The sequence below is a fragment of the Scatophagus argus genome, chromosome 16, assembly GCF_020382885.2.
Source record: "Scatophagus argus isolate fScaArg1 chromosome 16, fScaArg1.pri, whole genome shotgun sequence".
Lineage (NCBI taxonomy): Eukaryota > Metazoa > Chordata > Actinopteri > Scatophagidae > Scatophagus > Scatophagus argus.
The window spans coordinates 16,839,479-16,850,478 of record NC_058508.1 but is presented as its reverse complement, the minus strand read 5'-3'; the positions used below and the strand labels follow the sequence as shown (position 1 = coordinate 16,850,478).

The window sequence follows — 11,000 nt, the reverse complement described above, 5'->3', positions numbered from 1 at the left end:
GTCTTTTACAAAAAAAAGGGGGAGGGGGGTGTATATTTTGGACTGGTTGTTGTCTGATTGTGTGGATGAAAAGTTGACTTTACTATCACATCGTGCAGGGGCACAAATCGCTCTGCATCTGCATGCTGCATTTAGTTAGAAGCCGGTGACTCAAACCTTATAAAAACATTACCAGACTCGTGTAAAGCTTCAGATCTTTCGGGCTCCTTGACCTCAAATCAGGGTGTCATCAAACCAAAGTCTCAAAAGACCTGCTTCGGTGTGCATAAAAAAGACCTGCTGTGCCCTCTAGTGGCTGTTTGCTATCCACTGTTTATCCTGTTCACTGAGTGTTGACACACACATGCATGTAAACATGGTGAGCAGATGTCTCAGGAGTTCAACACGTGAGGAGCAAACTGCTGGACAGGACAAAACACCCACTTTTCTTGAGACAAGAGCAGACCGCTGCCCTCTGGCCTCTGGCCTGTGGGCTGTGGGCTTCACCACAGAAGTTAGTTAAAGTGTTTTCTTACAACTGTGCTATAGAAGTTAACAAAACATCTGGGCTCAGCACTTCAGCAAGCTGAAAACATTTTACACAGTGCTGGGACCTGGTAAGGACGTCATGCAAAGTGCAGTACACACACACACACACACACACACACACACACAGAGTACCAATCTAAGCCACAGATGCCAAACTCAAAGGGACGTTGCTCTTTCTGTCAAAAGCACCAAAGTCTGAAAAGATTTATTTAACAGTGGAAAGTGTTTTTGAGCACCTTCCGTCCTCCGGTAAAGAACACAAGTGATACATTAGATGCTGTTCAGTTGCTCTGCCGAGAGATTCTCTAATCCTCCAGTAATCTGAAATTGCATCCTTAGCGGCAGCTGTAGAAGAGGCCTGGGTGTGCGGCGTGGGAGGAAGCTGCAGGGCTGTGTGTGGTGGAGGGCCAGGTGTTCTCAGAGCGGTACCATCTGGCCACAGCGTTGGCAGCTTATGAGGCAGGTGTTGGCGCACGGGAGAGAAATTCATGCCCTCTGTGTGTTCCTGATGACGGACTCTTATGTTATATTTAAAATCTCGAAAGAGGAGTCCGATACGGCAGTGATGTCGTTTAAATCAGTTACTTTATTGTTCCCTTCAGCTTCATTTCGTCGGATTAATGGCGAAAGCTGAAAAAGTCATGACTGTCCTCCCTAAATGTTCTTGTAATTAGTTAAAATGTATTGAGACTTTGACACAAATACACTGTATGGGCAAAAGTATTGAGACACCTCTTTGTTATTGAATTCAGGTGTGTGTGGGGCCCTTTTCTATTTCAGCATGACTGTGTCCCAGTGCACAAAGCAAAGCTCCATAAAGACATGGTTGGATGAGTTTGGTGTAGAAGACCTTGACTGGCCCACACAGAACCCTGACCTCAACCTCATCCAACACCTTTGGGATGAACTGGAGCAGAGATTGTGAGCCAGGCCTTTTGGTCCAACATCAGTGTCTGACCTCACAAATGCTCTGCATGAATGAATGGGAATAAAATCCCCACAGAAACACGCCAACATGTTGTGGAAAACTTTCCCAGAAGAGTGGAAGCTGCAAAATTGCCTGTGTGTTTAGAACGCAGTGTCATTAAAGTCCCTGTTGGTGTAACACTAACCTGTCCCAATACTTTTGTCTAAATAGTGTAGACTTGTCATGTAAAAGCAGCGTTGTGGCTTTCATGTTATAACAACAATTAAAAGAAATAATTTCCATTCAGGAAAGGATTTTCACCACATAGTGACAACACACAGACAAATACACTGCTGTGCACGCTGAGGACACTAAATCCTCCGGGATTTCTACTCCTTGTTCCTCCTCAGCTCAGTGAGCAGAGTCTTGCAGAAGAATCCTGCTGCCATCAGCTGGTAAAACCTGCAAAGACACCACTCAGCCTGGGGGCATTAAACTGAGACGTTCTCTGCTCCGATAGCTCAACGTATTTAAGGCATCAGTTTGCAAGAGATTTAGCCCACGTGCCATCTGAAACAATGTTTCACTGCTTTACGCTCAGTCATCTGAGAGAGCAGTCCAAACTCAAATTCCAGAACACCATTTAAGACCCATTCTCTGTAAATTGTCAAAAAGATTGGCTGATTGGACTTGGAGTTTAAATAATTGATGTCAAATTGTGATATTGGAATTATATGGCTCTGTCTCACTTTTTAATAAAAGTGAGTTACACACATTTTCATGAATGCTGAATATTACTTTAGGCTTTTCCAAAGACTCCTCTGGGGTTAAATACTTCAAAGGATAGAAAGCACATAACTATTTCACCATCTGGCACATTGAGTCTTCAGTGATCAGTTTCTCAGAGCTGCCGTTGAGAGAACCTGCTATTTTCCAGGCTTACAAGATTGAATTTATTATGACTTTTATTAAATCTAAATCAGCCCTCAACTTGTCTAATCCTAAAAGTTGAATAAAGACACTGGTGGGCATATTTAAGCTAAACTTTAAGAAAATAATGTAGATGACATTCAAAACTTACAGACGTTATACACATTAGGCCATATTTATGATACAATGCATATATGTTCAGAAGAGAGTGATACATCTTTACATAGTAGAATATGTACAATATACTGTGATTGCCTGGCGACCAGTCCAGGGTGTAAGTATATGTACATGTAGATTGGAATACAGTGAATCGTACTGTGTTTTTGTAATCCAAACCAGGCTGTAGCAGTGTTGTTTGTGTGCCGCCAGCTTCAACTTCGGGTCAAACGCTACTCGTAATTTACGTAGATGTGCTGCCTAACTGTATCGCTGTATGTTTTACCACCTTATGTTGAATTACATGTGATCAAAAAAACACTCATGTAACTGTACCATGGCACAGACTGTTTATGAAATTAATTCAAAATGAATTGTAATTGATCCCAAAAGCAGCTCTCGTGGCAGCTAACAGTCTAATGTGGAGTATTCTGAACATTCAGGACATTGCGGATTAGGGAGTATATTTTTTAGACTTAAATCCCAGTCTTTTACCTTTACCGTTAGTGGGCAGAGGAAAGCTCCATGTAAAGCACAGCGAAGTCAGATTTTTAGTTTTCCACTGCTGTAAAAGAAACATGAAATTCCTTCACTTCCTCAGTGTCTCTCATTGGTACAAAATGTTAACTAGTAGCACAAATTGTCCCCTACGATGCAACGCTCAGGCGCTGTCCAGCTAATGATAATGAGAGACAGAATAACTGCAGGCTTCAGTGAGCACATATTCCTCTTGAAACATACTGTGATTAAAACCAGCAGGAGCCCTCAGGTACCTGCAGCCGCCAACCGGCCTTCCACAGAGCAGCTAGATCAGCAGTTTAAAGTGCTGTCCTGCTGTCCGCTCGGTTCGCTGGGAAACTCTGCCTGTCTCCACGCAGACGCTGCGTCTTTTAACGCTTATCCCATCGGAGCACAAAGTGTTGACACCACAAATGGCCCCATTAAGGGGTTTATGTGAATCTGTTCCCAGAAGTCAAGTAATACTACAAGACTGAAGTTCTTTTGGAAAGTGCTGTATAAAATTTGAAATGTGAAATGTGTGTTTGAGGATTCTCGTAAGTTTAATTGTAGTCCACATCTCCTCTCCAGCTTGCAGAGGTAGAGTACAGGCCTAGTAAAAACAGTCCTACACTTTGGCAAACGAAAGGAGGAGTGTGCGGACACAGTGTTAATTCTTGACCTTGGAAACCATAGTTTTAAAAAATAGTCTTTATTCAAAGGTCTGCTTAGTATTACTGATTACTACAGGAGTTCAACAAACATGTCAACAGAACCATCCAGGTCAACAACAACTGTGCAAACTTGATTCAGTGATGAAGAAGCGGAAGTGGATCTTGAGCTGAGATTGTTTGGTCAAATGTATGAAAATGCACCAATCTTATATGCTGCTCTGACTGAGGAGGGATAACAAGACAGGGTGAGCAATAGCGATAAGTTAATTAAAATACAAGCATCTTTCAGAAGGCAATCAGCTGGTGGAGAGGATGGGGACATGGCGGGACATAAAAATCATAACAAGTGGAGTGGTCTCGACTGTAACTCTGGACAGAAAAAAAAAGGTAATCTGCATTTAAAATGAAATGGCTGCAGGGAAGTGAAGTGCCAATTTGTTGCTCTACGCTGAAGAGAAGCCCTGATGGGAGCCATTTGTTGGATTCAATGCTGAGATATTTGGGAATAGGTGGTCCAACAGAGAGGAGGGATGACTATCATAGATTAGATTTCATGGTACACTGGTTCATATATTTGATAACAAAGTGTATATTATTGAAATGTATTATATTTATTACCATTAGTACTAAATGATTAAGAATAGAGAACAATAAATCATTTCCGTTTGTTTGTTTCCAGTGGTTTATCCGTGTACTGTATTGATGATAGTGCTAAATTTAACATCTTGCAATTCCACAGTGTGACCAGTAGACGGCAACAAACACAAGAAAATATAATGTGGAAAAATGTCATAATGCTAACTAATAACTTAGCTACTAGAACAATCCTCAAGCTAGCTCAGGTGGCGGACACTGCGGTGTATTAACGCACAGCAAACCCAAATAAGTATTAAAGGAGCGCAATGCAAGAAATCTAGTTTAAAATATATATTTAAAAAAAATACCTAAAGTTAGCAACAATTTTATCATGCATTCACCGTTACGGTCTTCAAAACCACATAGCGTCAAGATAGGAACACAATGCTATACGATCACTTCCGGTAAGACCTTTCAAAACAATGCAATATCGAGGTGATCAAAAGTATTAATTTCACGACTGTTTATTGAAATACATTGCATGGAACGGATTTTTTTTTTGTTTGAATACTTCTTAAACACATTAACTATTAATATAAACGGAAATTAATACTCCCCTAAAAGAGCATAATAATTTGTGTCTGTTTTTTCCACCACACATGACGTGTGACAATTAACACAGCCATATGAGTTTGGTTGCTTTATTTTGAAAGTATTCGCGGGATGTGCTTGTGGTAGTACGCCTAAACTCGTTTAAAGACGACTAAATTAGCGTTGTGTGTTCTTCGTTTTCACCACTCGATGGCAGCAAATATTATTTTAAATACACGTTTCCTGAAAAAAAAAATCTACATATATTGTATATTATTAGACTTTCTGTGGCATCGAGATAGACACGATACAATACATATGAGATTTCAAAAGAAACCTAAAATGAAGAGCTGGATCAGCTTATAATGTGAACTAATGTGGAAAGTAAGGTAAACCTGGCCGATCACAATAGCAGACGCTGACGGGCCACCAACTCAGAAGAATGTACATGCATGTGAAAGGATGTTTCCAGAATTTACTTGACATTTCTAAAAAAGCCCCTCCTGCGGTGACGCTTGTTTTCCTGACGTCCGGTTACGTTGTTGTTGTTCTGGGAGGAGCGTGCGTGACACATCAAAACTTGATGAAAACAGACAGCTCAGCCGCTAACAGATAGTTGTGCTCGGATTTGTGGTTAAACTACTACGTCTGAAAGACGAGAGAAAGATCTTAATTATCCTGGATAGGATAGACTTCTTAATAAAACACAACATACGGACAAGAAAACGGGATTCGGTGAGTAAATAAAAAAACAGTCACGGTTAGCTGTTAGATGTAACTTACTAGCTTAGCTTAGCCACAATTTGATTGAACAGGAGAATCAACCGTGTGTGAAATCTGATTATTAGTGAGATTTAGTCTACAGAGGGAGACGGAGCAGCACATGTGATTTTATTCACCCGCTTAATAGAAATGTTTTTTGGACAAGGTACCTTATTGTTGGCTTATTGCTTGACTACATTTAAGCTAACCTCAAACTCTTGTGTGTTTAGCCACGGCGATTTGAAAACGTTATTTTGCTGATTTGGACACAGTAATGTTACAGAGATTTCTCCTGTTTAAGAGAGTTGTACCTTTACAGCCTGCGTGAGCTGTAGTTATGTAACCATCCCAGTTAATCGTATAAGTTAGTCTGGCCTAGCCTGCTAGCACTTTAGCAGTGTATGTGACGTTTCCTAACATTTGACTTCCCGTTGTTTTCCTGACCAAAGCATCGTTTGAAAGCCCAAAACAGCGGCTGCTCTGTCGGCTGACTGTACTGTAAAGCTGTGTTGTTAAGTCATAACTGGCCAGGTGCTAAGCTAACGATGCTAACTATTCTTAAAACTCATGATGACTTCGCTTGTAATGTCAAAGTAAACCTTAGCTAGCACGCAGTGAGTCCAGTCGTTTCTGCGTTCACACATTCAAAACTTCATCACGATTTTGTTCGAAAAAGTCATTTTCTTTTCTTCAGACTTCACCATTTTCAGCGGAAGAGGGTTTTTTTTCCCCTGAGATGGAGTTTCCAGATTTAGGGGAGCACTGCTCCGAGAAGACCTGCAAACGTTTAGGTGAGTAGCGCTTGGGAAGGATGAAAAGGTGTTCTGCTGGTTTATCCTGCCAAGTCTGACATGTCTCTGATATGTTAAACCTGATTTGATATTCCAGATTTTCTTCCCATGAGATGTGACGCCTGTCAAGAGATTTTCTGCAAGGACCACATAACTTATGCAAATCACAAATGCATGTCATCCTACAAAAAGGTAATTGATGATAGTTTATATTATAATATTCAGTGCTACTTTTACACGCTGTTGAACACAATTAGCAGTTTAATTTAACTGGCATGTAAAGTTCATTTCAGTTCATGTCTCAAATAATTCACTCTTTTTGATAAATAAATAATGTGCTGTGAGGTTGTTGACAAAGGCTTCCTTTATGGTGGATTAGTGCACATTAATAAATGATTCCACGGGGTCTATCATAATAACTCTCCTTGCAGATTTCGATCAGCTTTGATCAAAGATTTTTATTTATTTATTTGGTCAAGATGATCAACTTGTATACAACAATCTAAGTCTCTGGTGAGCATTATTATGTGTCAAGATTCTGTTTAAATTGATAGCATCAAAGAACAATGATGTTTTTTATACTTTTAAGGTCAGAGTTGACAGCAACAGTGATGGTAATGGAAAATAAAAGAGAGTACATCTGTAATGTATAATCTAATAAAACCTTTTAAGCATGTGCAATGCTGTGTTTTATTCTAATGTTTTTGGTTTTATTCTTCCTGTAGGATATCCAGGTCCCAGTATGTCCTCTGTGCAACATCCCTATTCCTGTCAAAAGAGGAGAGATGCCCGACATCAAAGTCGGCGAGCACATTGATCGGGATTGCAAATCGGACCCTGCACAGAGAAAGAGGAAGGTTAGTATAAAATTGAGGTGTTTTTAGGTTTATAGTCAGTTCGAATCTAAACAAAAGTAACAGACTATTTTTGTCTTTCTTTCAGATTTTCACAAATAAATGCTCTAAAGGAGGCTGTAAGCAGAAGGAAATGATACGAGTGACCTGTGATCAGTGTCATTTAAATTACTGTCTTAAACACCGGCATCCGCTAGACCATGATTGTAAGACTGATGGGAAACCTCTGTCCAAGTCAGGGTGAGTGCAGTCACACCACACCTTCAGATGCTGCTCTTTTGTCTGAAATGTGACCCTAAGAATGATTTTCTGTTTTCTCTTAGACATGCTGCTGTAATGAGGGCCTCTGCTGCCTCTTCCACGTCCACCTCCACTTCTGGGTCTAGTTCATCTGCTTCAGGAAACTCCAGACCTGTTTCTAATGGTGTGAGTGCGAATAACAGAGCCTACAACAGCAGGTAAGAAACTCTATTCAGTTGTGAGTGTACATTTTGGATACAAAACCAACACTCTAATCACTTTTTTAGACGGGCACCTAAAGTTTTAATTAATTTCCTCATGTTTGTTTGTTTGTTTCTTTCTTTTCCTAGCTCCTCCCAGCGGATCCCCACTTCAGTTTCAGCCCAGAATGTAATACCACCATCAGCATCATTTCAGGCCGGCATGGTAAGCACGTTATTTACATGGCATCACCTAATTAAAAATTTCTCAGTGTGAAGACACTGTAAACATGAGTGTGATGCTCTGGTGTTGTCACTGCAGACGGAGGAGCAGGCTTTACAAAGGGCTTTGGAGATGTCTTTGGCTGATTCAAGGCAGGCAGTTCAGCCGACTCCTAGGTGAGTAAACGCCATAAAACCTCACAATCCTTCAAGTTACTTATTGCCTGTTGAAAATTGCACACTTGTGTCAGTGTGGATTAATACTTCAGATAACACAGACTGCGATAAAATCACACGGTATGAATAAAAGATCACCCAATATTTATTTTTCAAAATAAAAAAGGTTTTCAAATGGGATAAAAGAAGAAGAGGTCTCAAGCTCACTGTCAAAATGGTGTGAAAACTTTGTGTGCTTTATGTCTCAAAAACTCTATTTGGACAAAGTTTTTCTTGCATTTTTTTTTAATTTACACAGCAGTACTTGACGAGAAACATTCAGTTTATTGTTTATAATACATCAATAACATTCATCTTGGCTCTTTTTATGTGTGTTGGTACTAGTTTCTCCAACAGATTGTAAATGGACCACGTTCATATAAGCACTTTTGTAGTCTGCTCAAAGTGCTTTCCAACACAAGCCAGCATTCACCCATTCTCACACACACACACACACACACACGCACTTGTGGCAGAGACTCCCACATAGAGTGCCATCTGCACATCAGGAGCGCCAATCATTCACACAAACGCTCGATGTCAGGTCCATACAGATAGTCTTATTGTAAAATAGAACAAAGGAACAAACAGACTTCATTTGTTGTTTTTATATTGAACCTCTGCAGCATTCACAGTCTCCTTTTGTCATTTTTCTTAGAAATGAACAGAAATATGTGTGAGCGCTCAGCCTGATGGTTTGCAGGGGTTTACTCAAAAGCGTGTTTTTTTGTTGTGGCTTACAAAGATGATCTCGCCGCGAGCTTTCAGATTGACACTGATTTTCCGAGCATCACCAGAAAGGTTGATATATCTGTGTACAGATACACAGCGCACGATCAGTTAAATCTAAAACAGTGAGAAATGAATCCAGGTTTCACAGGTCTAAAAGTGTGTGTGTGTGTGTGTGAGTCTGATGTATTGTATTATCGTCTCAGCCCTCAGGAGCAGGAGGATCTGGCACTTGCTCAGGCTCTTGCTGCCAGTGAAGAAGAATACAGACGCCAGCAACAGAGACAACAGGTACCAGGAAAGCTTAGCCGTCAGTAGCATGCTAACAGGAACACGTTGAGGTACACTGTTGTCATGGCAATCTGTCATTTTTTTTAACATTATTTGTTGGCAGAAGTTGAAAGACGAATTAGTCCCTGATGCATTTTTAATTACGACGTGAAATGTTTGCCTTTTGTTTCTAACTGTATTTTCTCTTCGTTTAGGGGAGAGAGTCCAAACAGTCCAACTGCAGCCTTTCTTAATCTCAGACCACCATTTAGACTTCAAGCTGTGCTAATTACCCACTAGAAATTGCACATCTGGGACATCAATATCCAGGATCAATGATTGTCAAATGAAGAAATACTCATGGAAGCTGAAATATTACCGCCTTCTTCAATACAAGCACACACTTTGCCAGCAGGATCGATCATTTTTACTGATGATTTGCTCTGTACATGTTTTATATGCTGATCACAGTGAAACCATTATATTATCATATATGAATATTGAATAAATTATTTCAAAGATGCACTCTGAATTTTGATCAGTTGTATAAGAAAGAGGGCACACTTAACACTGAAGCTTCAGGATGGTGAGGCCTGTTAAAAAGGCAAATCCAAGTCCATTAGCGTCGTGAAGTGGAACAATCAAATAATTTATTCAGCTTTTCAGCAGGATTGGACTTTGTGTACAGATGACTTCTCAGAATTCAGTTTCTGATTAAAGTGGGACGATTTACAGGTTCTGCGTGGGTGACGACCGCATGAACCTGAGAGCAAGAATACAAAACTTTATTGTTTCAAAACTTTATTGTTCCGTACACTTATGATTAGTTGTGCTCAGTTAATTATTTGTAATTCAGGTAAACACGATGAAGGTCTCAGGACGGAAACATTGCCAGTAGAGACCACAAAGGTTGGTCGGTGGTGAGTTTGGGATCTGATGTATCTGTCTTAAATACATTTTGGTAATTGTTTCCTGAGCTTCAACCAGAACTGGTCCTGGTTTAGATGTAATAACCCTGACAGACTGGAAACATATGTCTCACATGAGGAAGAAAAATATGAGCTGGATCACCTTTGACAGTTGAAGTTAAAGTTATTTACAAGTAATGATTGGATGAAGACGGCAGAATAAAAATGCAAATGTAATGCAGTACAAGTCAGCACAAGTTTGTGCAGCAGAGGGCAGTAAGACCTCACAGATGACAGTTAATGTTCCACAGCTGTTTGTGAGAAAAGACGTCTGTGTTGTTTATGCACTTCTCCCTACAGAGATTCAGTTGGCATGTAAAATCTGGCCGCTTCTCACTTTTTTACCCCATTATTTTGGTCTTTGCTGCCATTTGCACGATGAGGAGGGATGCTGTCAAGGTCCACTGAGCTGTTGGAGTGTTGTGACACAAAGTGGCCCGAGACATTTATGTAATCATATTTGTTGAGCACAGCTGAAGGCCGTCCAGCGGCTGGACAAGACTGCTTCAACCTGCTGCAGTTAGCATGCATCACAAAGTACCCAGCGACCGCTTCCACACTTTGTCAGAATATATGCAAGCACTGTGAGACGATATTAATGCAATTCATTAAGAGTATTCAAAGCAAGCCTTACGAATGAACACACTTATGCCTTATGTGCTCTGATCAGTTGTAGCATCTTTCTGCATAAATCTGCATAGTCATGAGGGAAGCAATTCTCTTCAAACTACTATCGGCTTTACACGGGATTTGGAGCTCACGTGTTTCCTTCGTGTACAATCTGAAGACATGTTGTTTGTTTATCACTGTTATCATTTGTAGCTGGAAGAGATGAGTCATTATACTGCACCATGCTGCACAGTAGCGTGGACATCCAAAAACACTTGA

General features: G+C 40.4%; 1 protein-coding gene across 3 annotated transcripts; it reads left to right on the top strand.

Moving 5' to 3' along the window:
* The first annotated feature begins 5,299 nt into the window (after positions 1–5,299).
* On the top strand, positions 5,300–9,669 carry zfand2a (zinc finger, AN1-type domain 2A). Of its 3 annotated transcripts, none has more exons than XM_046416210.1 (10): positions 5,354–5,595; positions 6,317–6,413; positions 6,511–6,605; positions 7,139–7,270; positions 7,356–7,507; positions 7,591–7,725; positions 7,858–7,933; positions 8,030–8,106; positions 9,081–9,215; positions 9,360–9,496. In XM_046416210.1, the coding sequence occupies exons 2-9, from the start codon at positions 6,359–6,361 to the stop codon at positions 9,190–9,192; spliced, it is 834 nt and encodes a 277-aa protein (XP_046272166.1). In that variant the 5' UTR covers positions 5,354–5,595; positions 6,317–6,358; the 3' UTR covers positions 9,193–9,215; positions 9,360–9,496. The 3 variants fall into 3 exon arrangements, with proteins under 3 accessions (XP_046272167.1, XP_046272166.1, XP_046272165.1); XM_046416209.1 differs by having other exon boundaries at positions 5,361–5,595; positions 9,081–9,165; positions 9,360–9,669; XM_046416211.1 differs by lacking the exons at positions 7,591–7,725; positions 7,858–7,933; positions 8,030–8,106; positions 9,081–9,215; positions 9,360–9,496 and having other exon boundaries at positions 5,300–5,595; positions 7,356–7,511.
* The last annotated feature ends 1,331 nt before the right edge of the window (positions 9,670–11,000 follow it).